This window comes from Stegostoma tigrinum, chromosome 5, assembly GCF_030684315.1.
Source record: "Stegostoma tigrinum isolate sSteTig4 chromosome 5, sSteTig4.hap1, whole genome shotgun sequence".
Classification (NCBI taxonomy): domain Eukaryota; kingdom Metazoa; phylum Chordata; class Chondrichthyes; order Orectolobiformes; family Stegostomatidae; genus Stegostoma; species Stegostoma tigrinum.
Genome location: NC_081358.1, coordinates 130,112,900 through 130,126,898, shown reverse-complemented (window position 1 = coordinate 130,126,898; position 13,999 = coordinate 130,112,900). Strand labels below are relative to the sequence as shown.

Sequence of the window (13,999 nt, the reverse complement as noted above, 5' to 3'; positions counted from 1 at the left end):
TGAGTGTCAATGGTGGAGGGAGTGAATGGTTATGAGTACTGATAGGCAGAGGGATCTGGGTGTACAGGTACATAGATCACTGAAAGTGACAATGCAGGTGGAAAAGGTAGTCAACAAGGCATACGGCATGATTGCGTTCATTGGCCAGGGCACTGAGTTTAAAAATTGGCAGGTAATGTTGCAGCTTTATAGAACCTTAGTTAGGCCACATTTGGAATATTGTGTTCAATTCTGGCCGCCACACTACCAGAAGGATGTGGTGGCTTTGGAGAGGGTATAGAAAGGATTTACCAGGATGTTGCCTGGTATGGAGGGCATTAACTATGAGGGGACAGCCAGACACATTTCTGAGGGAGGAGGTAGCTGTTACAAGGGGACGTACTTTTAAAGTGAGTGGAGGTAGATATAAGGGAGACATCAGAGGTAGGTTCTTTTACTCAGAGAGTGTTTGGGGCGTGGAATGCATTGCCAGAGCGGGTAGTGGATTTGGTCTCATTAGGGGCTTTTAAGTGGCTATTAGATAGGCATATGGATGATAGTATGAGGTAGGGGTAGACCTTAGGTAGACCTTAGGTTTAGGGTAAAAGCTCAGCACAGCATTGTGGGGCGAAAGGCCTGTACTGTGCTGTACTGTTCTATGTTCTATGTTCTATGAGAGGTTGGAGAAACTTCGGTTGTTCTAGCTGGAACAATGGAGGTTGAGGGGGAACCTGATAGAGGTCAACAAGATTATGAAGGGCATGGACAGAGTGGATAGTCAGAAGCTTTTTCCCCAGGGTGGAAGAGTCAGTGACCAGGATCCATGGGTTTAAGGTGCGAGAAGCAAGGTTTTTTTTTACACAGAGGGTGGTGGGTCCCCGGAGCTCTCAGCTGGGGGACGGTTTGGAAACAGATACTATAGTGACTTTTAAAAGGTGTCTTGACAAACACATGAATAGGATGGGAATAGAACATAGAACATAGAACATTACAGCACAGTACAGGCCCTTCGGCCCTCGATGTTATGCTGACCTGTCATACCGCTCTCAAGCCCATCTAACCTACACTATTCCATGTACTTCCATATGCTTATCCGATGACGACTTAAATGTACCTAAAGTTGGCGAATCTACTACCGTTGCAGGCAAAACGTTCCATTCCCTTACTACTCTCTGAGTAAAGAAACTACCTCTGACATCTGTCCTATATCTTTCACCCCTCAATTTAAAGCTATGACCCCTCGTGCTCGCCGTCACCATCCTAGGAAAAAGGCTCTCCCTATCCACCCTATCTAACCCTCTGATTATTTTATATATTTCAATTAAGTCACCTCTCAACCTTCTTCTCTCTAATGAAAACAGCCTCAAGTCCCTCAGCCTTTCCTCGTAAGACCTTCCCTCCATACCAGGCAACATCTTAGTAAATCTCCTCTGCACCCGTTCCAAAGCTTCCACATCCTTCTTATAATGCGGTGACCAGAACTGTACACAATACTCCAAGTGCAGCCGCACCAGAGTTTTGTACAGCTTCACCATAACCTCTTGGTTCCGGAACTCGATCCCTCTATTAATAAAAGCTAAAACACTGTATGCCTTCTTAACAGCCCTGTCAACCTGGGTGGCAACTTTCAAGGATCTGTGTACATGGACACCGAGATCTCTCTGCTCATCTACACTACTAAGAATCTTACCATTAGCCCAGAACTTTGCCTTCCAGTTCCTCCTACCAAAGTGCATCACCTCACACTTGTCTGCATTAAACTCCATTTGCCACCTCTCAGCCCAGCTCTGCAGCCTATCTATGTCTCTCTGCAACCTACAGCATCCTTCGTCACTATCCACAACTCCACCAACCTTAGTGTCGTCTGCAAATTTACTAACCCATCCTTCTACACCCTCATCCAAGTCATTTATGAAAATGACCAACAGCAGTGGACCCAACACCGACCCTTGCGGTACACCACTAGTAACTGCTCTCCAGGATGAACATGTCCGATCAACTAACACCCTCTGTCTTCTTTCAGCAAGCCAAGAGTTTTAAAGGAATAGAGAGTTGTGAGGGGCAGCATGTGAGCGCAGGCTTGGAGGGCCGAAAGGCCTGAGCCTGTGCTGTAATTTCCTTTGTTCCTTTTTCTTGTTCTTGAATGTGGTACCAATCGAACAAGTTGCTTCATCCACATCGTATCAAACTTCTGGGATTCCCTCCCTAAGGGTGTTGTGCATCAACGCACAGCACATAGACTGCAGTGATTCAAGAAGGAAGCTCATCACCATGTTCTCAAGGGACAACTAACGACAGGCAATAAACGCTGCGGGCAGAGACAGTAGGAACTGCCGATGCTGGAGGATCTGAGATAACACGGTGTGGAGCTGAATGAACACAGCAGGCCAAGCAGCATCAGAGGAGCAGGAAATGGGGTATTGAGTGCTTTCTGAAGTAGGGTCGAGGCCCGAAACGTCAGCTTTCCTGCTCGGCCTGCTGCGTTTATCCAGCTCCACACTGTGCTATCTATAATAAATGCTGGGCCCAGCCAGTGACACCCAGGACTCCTAAATAAATAGTCTGAAGTAATGTTCTGACCTGAGAGAATGATATGGGAGCAGGAGAAGCAGTAACCCGAGGAAGCATTTCTCCAGCTGTGACCCCACAAGGAACTGCAGCAATCTTCCATCACCATGAGAGAAGTGTTACTGATCCCTGGAAACTGCTGACAATTCCACGTCGTGTAGCAACGGCCCAAGAAGCTTTCTTCTGGAATAACAAGCACACAACATTGCTGTATGATACAACCAGGTTTTCAGGGGATTTGGGAATGACACTGTAGACAGTTGGAAGGGGAAAGATTGGGGATGAGAGATCCCAGGCGATGTGTGTGTACCAGGGCCCACCAATTTCTTCTAGACCTTTCCAACAGAGATGGAGGTCCCATTGGCTGCAGCTAGCTATTTAGCCCAATCACATTTCTCCAAACATCCCTCCTTTCACAATAAAACCTAAATGTTTGCATTAACTATCAGAGCAGGGGTAAGACAGTTTGTGGCCTGGATTTGAGGCTGAGTTCAGGGAGTGGGTTTCAGGTGGGTATATTTGGGGGCTTGGTTTGGTGCTGAGTTCAGGGAGTGAGGTCAGTGGTGGATTTCAGGGACTGGGTACAGGGGTGTGGGTTTGAGGGCTGGGTTGGGCATGGATTTGTCGATGGAGTTGGACGGTGGGTTTGGGGGCGGGTTGGGGAATGGGGTTGGGGGATGGGGATGGGGTTGCAGATGGGGGGTGCAGATGGGGGGTGGAGATGGGGGATGGGGTGCAGGTGAGGATGGGGTTGGGGATAGGGGATGAGGTTGGGGGATGGGGTTGGGGGTGGGGATGGGTTGTGGGGATGGGGGATGCAGATAGGGGATGGAGATGGGGGATGGGGTTTGGGGTAGGGATGGGGGGTAGGGATGGGGTGTGGGGATGGGGTTGGGGTGTGGGGATGGGGTTGGGAGTGGCAATGGATGGTGGGTTTGTGGAATGGGTTGGGAAAACAGTTGGGGAATGAGGTTGGGCAGGGGGTTCAGGAGGTGCGTTTGGGGGATGGGGTTGGGGGTGGCGATGGATGGTGGGTTTGTGGAATGGGTTGGGGAATGAGGTTGGGCACGGGGTTCAGGAGGTGGGTTTGGGGGATGGGGTTGGGGAATGAGGTTTGGGTGGTGGCGTTGGGGAATGAGTTTGGGCAGTGTGTTCGCGGTGGAGTTGGGGTGTGGGTTTGGTTTAAGCAGACCCAGGGATCATGTTTGACTGCAGAAAAAGACAGGTACACTGCAGCAGGATGGAACATGGTGATGGCCCCTTGAATCTGTACAAACTGCCCCTTCAAACAGCCAGAGGCTGGGGATAATCTGGTTGGAGTGGGGTAAAGGTTGGCGGAGTTGTGAAAGAAAGCAGGGTATTTTCCCAGTCACCCACTGTGGGGGTCAGGGGTCAGAAATTGTGGAGTGACTCACCTTCAGTGCACTGAGACCCACTGTACCCTGCACAACATCCATGTTGCGTTCTGTTAAAGAGCACAGTTGCTGTCTCTGCTGGCCTAAGGAAAGCAAAACCAAACAGCATCTAATCAGTACATTTAGATTAGATAATAAAGTGTGGAGCTGGATGAACACAGCAGGCCAAGCAGCATCTCAGGAGCACAAAAGCTGACGTTTCGGGCCTAGACCCTTCATCAGAGAGGGGGATGGGGAGAGGGAACTGGAATAAATAGGGAGAGAGGGGGAGGCGGACCGAAGATGGAGAGTAAAGAAGATAGGTGGAGAGGAGAGTATAGGTGGGGAGGTAGGGAGGGGATAGGTCAGTCCAGGGAAGATGGACAGGTCAAGGAGGTGGGATGAGGTTAGTAGGTAGATGGGGGTGCGGCTTGAGGTGGGAGGAAGGGATGGGTGAGAGGAAGAACAGGTTAGGGAGGCAGAGACAGGCTGGACTGGTTTTGGGATGCAGTGGGGGGAGGGGACAAACTGGGCTGGTTTTGGAATGCAGTGCCGGCCGACAACCCCATCGCTCCGCCCACAACCTCCACAGCCAGCAACCCCAGAGGAGACAGCCACACTGAGCCCTGCCGAATCTTCACCTTCCCCCCAGACCTCCCACTGACTGAGGACGAACGGTCAGTCCTAAGCAAGGGGCTCACCTTTGTCCCCCTACAACCACATATCAACCAATACCAGTGATAGTGGGAACTGCAGATGCTGGAGAATCCAAGATAATAAAATGTGAGGCTGGATGAACACAGCAGGCCCAGCAGCATCCCAGGAGCACAAAAGCTGACGTTTCAGGCCTAGACCCTCCCGCCTCCCCCTCGCTCCTTATTTATTCCATAACCCTCACCCCAGAGAGTGGGAGGCGGGAGGGTCGAGGCCCGAAACGTCAGCTTTTGTGCTCCTGAGATGCTGCTGGGCCTGCTGTGTTCATCCAGCCTCACATTTTATTATCAACGAATACCAGTCATGTTTGGACATAGAGCAGTTTTTCCGCTGCCTTCGCCTCCATGCTTACTTCTTCAACCGGGAGCCTCACCCTCCCTCCACTGACCCCTTCACCCTCCTCCAACACAAGTCCTCCTCCTGGACACCACCCGCAGGCATCCTACCCTCCCTCAACCTCTTCATCTCCAACTGCAGTCGAGACATTAACCACCTCAACGTCTCCACCCCTCTCACCCACTCCAACCTCTCCCCTGCAGAACGGGCAGCCCTCCACTCCCTCCGCTCCAACCCCAACCTCACCATCAAACCCGCAGACAAGGGTGGCACAGTGGTAGTATGGCGCACTGACCTCTACATCGCTGAGGCCAGACGCCAACTCTCTGACACCTCCTCTTATTACCCCCTTGATCTTGACCCCACCCCCGAGCACCAAACCATCATCTCCAACACTGTTCATGACCTCATCACCTCAGGGGACCTCCCATCCACAGCCTCAAACCACATTGTCCCCCAACCCCGCACGGCCCATTTCTATCTCCTAACCAAAATCCACAAACCTGCCTGCCCTGGTCGACCCATGGTCTCAGCCTGTTCCTGCTCCACCAAACTCGACTCCACCTATCTGGACTCCATTTTCCCCCCTTTGGTCCAGGAACTCCCGACCTACGTCCGTGACACCACCCACGCCCTCCACCTCGTCCAGAACTTCCAATTCCCTGGCCCCCAACACCTCATTTTCACCATGGAATCCAGTCCCTGTACACTTGTATTCCGTGTGCAGATGGCCTCAAGGCCCTTCGCTTCTTCCTGTCCCGCAGGCCTGACCAGTCCCCCTCCACCGACACCCTCATCCGCCTAGCTGAACTCGTCCTCACCCTCAACAACTTCTCTTTCGATTCCTCCCACTTCCTACAGACAAAGGGGGTGGCCGTGGGTACCCGCATGGGCCCCAGCTATGTCTGCCTCTTTGTAGGTTACGTGGTACAGCCCCTCTTCCGCACCTACACAGGCCCCAAACCCCACCTCTTCCTCCGTTACATTGATGACTGTATCGGCACTGCCTCTTGCTCCCCCGAGGAGCTCGAACAGTTCATCCACTTCACCAACACCTTCCACCTCAACCTTCAGTTCACCTGGACCATCCACAACACATCCCACGCCTTCCTGGACCTCTCAGCCTCCATCTCATGCAACCAGCTTGTAACTGATGTCCATTTCAAGCCCACCAACTCCCACAGCTACCTACAATACGCCTCCTCCCACCCACCCTCCTGCAAAAATTCCATCCCCTATTCCCAATTCCTCTGCCTCCGCCGCATCTGCTCCCTCGATGAGGCATTCCACTCCCGCACATCCCAGATGTCCAAGTTCTTCAAGGACCGCAACTTTCCCCCCACAATGGTCGAGAACGCCCTTGACTGCATCTCCCGCATTTCCCGCAACACATCCCTCACACCCCGCCCCCACCATAACCGCCCTGACAGAATCCCCCTTGTCCTCACATGCCATCCCACCAACCTCTGGATACAACGCATCATCCTCCGACACTTCCGCCATCTACAATCCGACCTCACCACCCAAGGCATTTTTCCATCCCCACCCTTATCTGCTTTCCGGAGTGACCACTTTCTCCGTGACTCCCTTGTTCGCTCCACACGGCCCTCCAACCCCACCACACCCAGCACCTTCCCCTGCAACTGCAGGAAGTGCTACACTTGCTCCCACACCTCCTCCCTCACCCCCATCCCAGGCCCCAAGATGACTTTCCACATTAAGCAGAGGTTCACCTGCACATCTGCCAATGTGGTATACTGTATCCACTGTACCCGGTGTGGCTTCCTCTACATTGGGGAAACCAAGCGGAGGTTCGGGGACCGTTATGCGGAACACCTGTGCTCGGTTCGCCATAAACAACTGCACCTCCCAGTCGCGAACCATTTCAACTCCCCCTCCCATTCCTCAGACGACATGTCCATCATGGGCCTCCTGCAGTGCCACAATGATGCCATCCGAAGGTTGCAGGAACAGCAACTCATATTCCACTTGGGAACCCTGCAGCGCAATGGTATCAATGTGGATTTCACAAGCTTTAAAATCTCCCCTTCCCCCACCGCATCCCAAAACCAGCCCAGATCGTCCCCACCTCCCTAACCTGTTCTTCCTCTCACCCATCCCTTCCTCCCACCCCAAGCCGCACCTCCATCTCCTACCTACTAAGCTCATCCCACCTCCTTGACCTGTCCATCTTCCCTGGTCTGATCTATCCCCTCCCTACCTCCCCACCTATACTTTCCTCTCCAACTATCTTCTTTACTCTCCATCTTCGGTCCGCCTCCCCCTCTCTCCCTATTTATTCCAGAACCCTCTCCCCATCCCCCTCTCTGATGAAGGGTCTAGGCCCGAAACGTCAGCTTTTGTGCTCCTGAGATGCTGCTTGGCCTGCTGTGTTCATCCAGCGCCACACTTTGTTATCTTGGATTCTCCAGCATCTGCAGTTCCCATTATCACTGAGTCCAGGTCATACCTGACGAAGGAGCTCTGCTCCAAAAGTGTGAGTTTTCAAACAAACCTGTTGGACTGTAACCTGGTGTGGTGAAATAAAATGAGAAGGTGCCAATCAGCAGGTCAGGCAACAACTGTGCAGAAGCACACAGATTTAATGCCTCCAGTCTGTGACTTTTATCAGAGTGTGTACGCAACATTTTAGAGAAGGTGTGGAGAGGTTTCACCAGGATGCTGCCTTCATGCGGAACCAGAGATCCAGCGATGAAGGGAGGCTGGGTGTGCAGAAAGGGTTGGGGGTGGGGTCTTAGCTGACAAATGTGTGTAAGGTAATGAGGGACATGGACTGGGTGGATTCCAAGCAGTTGTTCCCCTGAGCTAAAAGGTCAATAACAAGAGGCAGGTTCGAGGTAAAGGTCAGGAGGTTTCCAGGGGATTTGAGGAAAAGGTTTTTGAACCAAAGGGTGATGGGACCTGGAATGTACTTCCTGGGAGGGGACTGAGGCAGGAAGCCTCATTATCTAAGAAAAGGTGGTGAAGGTGATGGTGTAGTGGAATTATCGTTAGATTATTAATCCAGAAACTCAGCTCATGGCCTGCGGCCTCATGCTTGAATCTTGCCATGGAGAGCGGTGGAGGGTGATTTAACATCCTTATCTGGGCTGGCCTGTGACTCCAGACCCACAGCAAAGTGCTTGACCCTGAGGGCAACTAGAGACAGGCAATAAACTGTGGCTTAGACAGCCATGTCCACATTCTAGAAATGAACATGAAACCATTTCCATGGATCAGTATTTAAATGTCGGAACAAACAAGGCGAAGGGCTGAGTGTGGAAAGGTGGGATTAATGTAGGCAGGTTGGTGGGAAGAGAGGTGATTGAGTAGGGAGTCTATTTGGCAAGAAGCGGAGTATTTGGCGGGGTGAGGGGTGTGAGGAGGGAGTGGGGTAATTGGGGGGAGAGGGGTGTGTGGAGGGAGTGGGGTATTTGGGGGAAGGGGGTATGTGGAGGGAATTGGGTATTCGGGCGAGAGGGGTGTGAGGCGGGTGTGGGGTAGTGGGGGGTGAGGGGTGTGTGGAGGGAGTGGGCTATTTGGGGGGAGAGGGGTGTGAGGAGGGAGTGGTGTATTTGGGGGCGAGGGGTGTGAGGAGGGAGTGGGGTATTTGGGGGGAAAGGGGCACAAGGAGGGAGTGGGTTATTTGGGGGGAGTGGAGTGTGTGGAGGGAGCGGGGTATTGGGAGGAGAGGCGTGTTTGGAGGGAATTGCATATTTGGGGGGAGAGGGGTGCGTGGAGGGAATGGGGTATTTGGGGAGAGAGGGATGTGTGGAGGGAGTGGGGTGTTTGGGGGAGAGGGGTGTGAGGAGGGAGTGGGGTATGTGGGGGAGTGGGGTATGAGGAGGGAATGAGTTATTTGGGGAAAGAGGGGTGTGAGGAAGGAGTGGGGTATTTGCGGGGAGAGGAGTGTGAGGAGGGACTGGGGTATTTGGGGAGAGAGCGGTGTGAGGAGGGAGTGGGGTATTTGGGGAGAGAGGGGTGTGAGGAGGCAGTGGGGTATTGGGGAAGGGAGGGATACGAGGAGTGAGTGGGGTAATTGAGGGGTAGGGGTGTGAGGAGGGAGTGGCGTATTTGGGGAATGGGGTATTTGGTGGGAGAAGGGTATGAGGAGGGAGTGGGGTATTTGGGGGAGAGTGGTATGGGGAGGGAGTGGGGCATTTGGGGGAGAAGGGTATGAAGAGGGAGAGGGGTATTTGTGGGGAGAGGGGTGTGAGGAGAGAGTGGGACATTTGGGGAGTGGGATATTTGGGGGGAGAGGGGTATGAGGATGGAGTGGGGTATTTGGGGGTGTGAGGAGGGAGTGGGGAATTTTGGGGGAGAGCGGTGTGTGGAGGGAGATCGGTATTTGGGGAAGAGGGGTGTGTGGAGGGAGAGGGGTATTGGGGGGGAGGGGTGTGTGGAGGGAGAGGGGTATTTGGGGGGCGAGGGGTGTGTGGAGGGAGTGGGGTGTTTGGGGGAGAGGTGTGTGTGGAGGGAGTAGGGTATTTGGCGGGAGAGGGGTGTGAGGAGGGACTGGGGTATTTGGGGTAGAGGGGTGTGAGGAGGGAGTGCAGTATTTGGGGGAGAGGGGTGTGAGGAGGGAGTGGCGTATTTGGGGGGAGAGGTGTATGAGGAGGGAGTGGGGTATCTGGGGGGAGAGGGGTATGAGGAGGGAGTGGGGAATTTGGGGGGAGAGGGGTGTGAGGAGGGAGTGGGGTATTTGGGGAATGAGGTATTTCGTGGGAGAGGGGTATGAGGATGGAGTGGGGTATTTGGGAGAGAGGGGTGGGAAGAGGGAGTGGGGTATTTGGGGGGAGAGGGGTGTGTGGAGAGAGTGGGGTATTTGGGATAGAGGGGTGTGAAGAGGGAGTGGGGTATTTCGGAGGAGTGGGGTGTGAGGAGGGTGTGGGGTATTGGGAGGACAGGTGTGTTTGGAGGGAGTAGGGTACTTGGGGGGAGAGGGGTATGAGGATGGAGTGGGGTGTTTGGGGGGGAGCGGGGTGTGTGGAGGGAGAGGTGTATTGGGAGGAGTGGAGCGTGTGGAGGGAAATGGGTATTTGGGGGGAGAGGGGTGTAAGGAGGGACTGGGGTATTTAGGGGAGAGGGGTGTGAGGAGGGAGTGGCATATTTGTGGGGAGAGCGGTGTGAGGGCGGAGTGGGGAATCTGCGGGGAGAGAGGTGTGAGGAGGGAGTGGGGTATTTGGGGGGAGACGGGTATGAGGAGGGAGTGGAGTATTTGGGGTGAGAGAGGTGTGAGGAGGGAGTGAGGTATTTGGGGAGAGACGGGTGTGAGGAGGCAGTGGGGTATTGGGGAAGGGAGGGATACGAGGAGTGAGTGGGGTAGTTGAGGGGTAGGGGTGTGAGGAGGGGGTGGCGTATTTTGGGAATGGGGTATTTGGTGGGAGAGGGGTATGAGGAGGGAGTGGGGTATTTGGGGGAGAAGGGTGTGAGGAAGGAGCGGTGTATTTGGGGGGAGAGGGGTATGAGGAGGGAGTGGGGCATTTGGGGAATGGGGTATTTGGTGGGAGAGGGGTATGAGGATGGAGTGGAGTATTTGGGAGAGGGGGTGGGAAGAGGGAGTGGGGTTTTTGGGGGGAGAGGGGTGTGTGGAGGGAGTGGGGTATTTGGGGGAGAGGGGTGTGAGGAGAGAGTGGGGCAGTTGGAGAGTGGGGTATTTGGTGGGAGAGGGGTATGAGGATGGAGTGGGGTATTTGGGAGAGAGGGGTGTGAAGAGGGAGTGGGGTATTTCGGACGAGTGGGGTGTGAGGAGGGTGTGGGGTATTGGGAGGACAGGTGTGTTTGGAGGGAGTAGGGTACTTGGGGGGAGAGGGGTATGAGGAGGGAGTGAGTTATTTGGGGAGAGAGGGGTACGAGGAGGGAGTGGGGTATTTGGGGGAGAGGGGTGTGAGTAGGGAGTGGGGTATTTGGGGGAGAGGGGTGTCAGGAAGGAGCAGTGTATTTGGGGGAGAGAGGTATGAGGAGGGAGTGGGGCATTTGGGGAATGGGGTATTTGGTGGGAGAGGGGTATGAGGATGGAGTGGACTATTTGGGAGAGAGGGGTGGGAAGAGGGAGTGGGGTTTTTGGGGGGAGAGGGGTGTGTGGAGGGAGTGGGGTATTTGGGGGAGAGGGGTGTGAGGAGAGAGTGGGGCAGTTGGAGAGTGGGGTATTTGGTGGGAGAGGGGTATGAGGATGGAGTGGGGTATTTGGGAGAGAGGGGTGTGAAGAGGGAGTGGCGTATTTCGGAGGAGTGGGGTGTGAGGAGGGTGTGGGGGATTGGGAGGACAGGTGTGTTTGGAGGGAGTAGGGTACTTGGGGGGAGAGGGGTATGAGGAGGGAGTGGGGTGTTTGGGGGGAGGGGGTGTGAGGAGGAAGTGAGTTATTTGGGGAGAGAGGGGTATGAGGAGGGAATTGGGTATTTGGGGGGAGAGGGCTGTAAGGAGGGACTGGGGTATTTGGGTGAGAGGGGTGTGAGGAGGGAGTGGGGTATTTGGGGGAGAGGGGTGTGAGGAGGGAGTGGCATATTTGGGGGGAGAGGGGTGTGAGGGCGGAGTGGGGAATCTGGGGGGAGATGGGTGTGAGCAGGGAGTGGGGTATTTTGGGAGTGGGGTATTTTGGGGTGAGGTGTATGAGGAGGGAGTGGAGTATTTGGGGGGCGAGGGGTGTGTGGAGGGAGTGGGGTATTTGGGGGTGAGGGGTGTGTGGAGCGAGAGGGGTATTGGGAGGAGAGGGGTGTGTGGAGGGAATGGGGTATTTGGGGGGAGAGGGGTGTGTGGAGGCAGTGGGGTATTTGGGGGAGAGGTGTGTTTGGAGGGAGTGGGGTATTTGGCGGGAGAGGGCTGTGAGGAGGGAATGGGGTATTTGGGGGAGAGGGGTGTGAGGAGGGAGAGGCGTATTTGGGGGGAGAGGGGTATGAGGAGGGAGTGGGGTATCTGGGGGGAGGGGTATGAGGAGGGAGTGGGGAATTTTGGGGGAGAGGGGTGTGAGGAGGGAGTGGGGTATTTGGGGGAGAGGGGTGTGAGGAGGGACTGGGGTATTTGGGGGGAGAGGGGTATGAGGAGGGAGTGGGGCATTTGGGGAATGGGGTATTTGGTGGGAGAGGGGTATGAGGAAGAAGTGGGGTATTTGGGAGAGAGGGGTGTGAAGAGGGAGTGGGGTAATTCGGAGGAGTGGGGTGTGAGGAGGGTGTGGGGTATTGGGAGGACAGGGGTATTTGGAGGGAGTGGGGTATGAGGAGGGAGTCGGGTATTTGGGGGGAGAGGGGTGTGATGAGGGAGTGAGTTATTTGGGGAGAGAGGGGTATGAGGAGGGAGTGGGGTTTTTGGGGGGAGAGGGGTGTGAGGAGGGAGTGGGGTATTTGGGGGGAGTGGGGTGTGTGGAGGGAGAGGTGTATTGGGAGGAGTGGGGTGTGTGGAGGGAGTGGGGTGTTTGGGGGAGCGGGGTGTGAGGAGGGGACTGGGGTATTTGGGGGAGAGGGGTGTCAGGAAGGAGCAGTGTATTTGGTGGGAGAGGGGTATGAGGATGGAGTGGGGTATTTGGGAGAGAGGGGTGTGAAGAGGGAGTGGTGTATTTTGGAGGAGTGGGGTGTGAGGAAGGTGTGGGGGATTGGGAGGACAGGTGTGTTTGGAGGGAGGAGGGTATTTGGGGGGAGAGGGCTGTAAGGAGGGACTGGGGTATTTGGGGGAGAGGGGTGTGAGGAGGGAGAGGGGTATTTGGGGGAGTGGGGTGTGAGGAGGGAGTGGCATATTTGGGGGGAGAGGGGTGTGAGGGCAGAGTGGGGAATCTGGGGGGAGATGGGTGTGAGCAGGGAGTGGGGTATTTTGGGAGTGGGGTATTTTGGGGTGAGGTGTATGAGGAGGGAGTGGAGTATTTGGGGGGCGAGGGGTGTGTGGAGGGAGTGGGGCATTTGGGGGAGAAGGGTATGAAGAGGGAGAGGGGTATTTGTGGGGAGAGGGGTGTGAGGAGAGAGTGGGACATTTGGGGAGTGGGATATTTGGGGGGAGAGGGGTATGAGGATGGAGTGGGGTATTTGGGGGTGTGAGGAGGGAGTGGGGAATTTTGGGGGAGAGCGGTGTGTGGAGGGAGATCGGTATTTGGGGGGGGAGGGGTGTGTGGAGGGAGAGGGGTATTTGGGGGGCGAGGGGTGTGTGGAGGGAGTGGGGTGTTTGGGGGAGAGGTGTGTGTGGAGGGAGTAGGGTATTTGGCGGGAGAGGGGTGTGAGGAGGGAGTGCAGTATTTGGGGGAGAGGGGTGTGAGGAGGGAGTGGCGTATTTGGGGGGAGAGGTGTATGAGGAGGGAGTGGGGTATCTGGGGGTAGAGGGGTATGAGGAGGGAGTGGAGAATTTGGGGGGAGAGGGGTGTGAGGAGGGAGTGGGGTATTTGGGGAATGGGGTATTTCGTGGGAGAGGGGTATGAGGATGGAGTGGGGTATTTGGGAGAGAGGGGTGGGAAGAGGGAGTGGGGTATTTGGGGGGAGAGGGGTGTGTGGAGAGAGTGGGGTATTTGGGATAGAGGGGTGTGAAGAGGGAGTGGGGTATTTCGGAGGAGTGGGGTGTGAGGAGGGTGTGGGGTATTGGGAGGACAGGTGTGTTTGGAGGGAGTAGGGTACTTGGGGGGAGAGGGGTATGAGGATGGAGTGGGGTGTTTGGGGGGAGCGGGGTGTGTGGAGGGAGAGGTGTATTGGGAGGAGTGGAGTGTGTGGAGGGAAATGGGTATTTGGGGGGAGAGGGGTGTAAGGAGGGACTGGGGTATTTAGGGGAGAGGGGTGTGAGGAGGGAGTGGCATATTTGTGGGGAGAGCGGTGTGAGGGCGGAGTGGGGAATCTGCGGGGAGAGAGGTGTGAGGAGGGAGTGGGGTATTTGGGGGGAGACGGGTATGAGGAGGGAGTGGAGTATTTGGGGTGAGAGAGGTGTGAGGAGGGAGTGAGGTATTTGGGGAGAGACGGGTGTGAGGAGGCAGTGGGGTATTGTGGAAGGGAGGGATACGAGGAGTGAGTGGGGTAGTTGAGGGGTAGGGGTGTGAGGAGGGG

General features: G+C 55.1%; 1 protein-coding gene across 1 annotated transcript in view; it reads right to left on the bottom strand.

Moving 5' to 3' along the window:
• The window catches only part of sspo (SCO-spondin), a 517,250-nt gene that overhangs the window by 489,111 nt on the left and 14,140 nt on the right, over window positions 1-13,999 (bottom strand). Inside the window, exons 4-5 of the mRNA XM_059646360.1 lie at window positions 3,963-4,045; window positions 2,560-2,730 (exon numbers count right to left, since the gene is read on the bottom strand). Of these exons, the coding sequence (XP_059502343.1) occupies window positions 2,560-2,730; window positions 3,963-4,045 (254 nt within the window). The remainder of the gene's footprint in view (window positions 1-2,559; window positions 2,731-3,962; window positions 4,046-13,999) is intronic.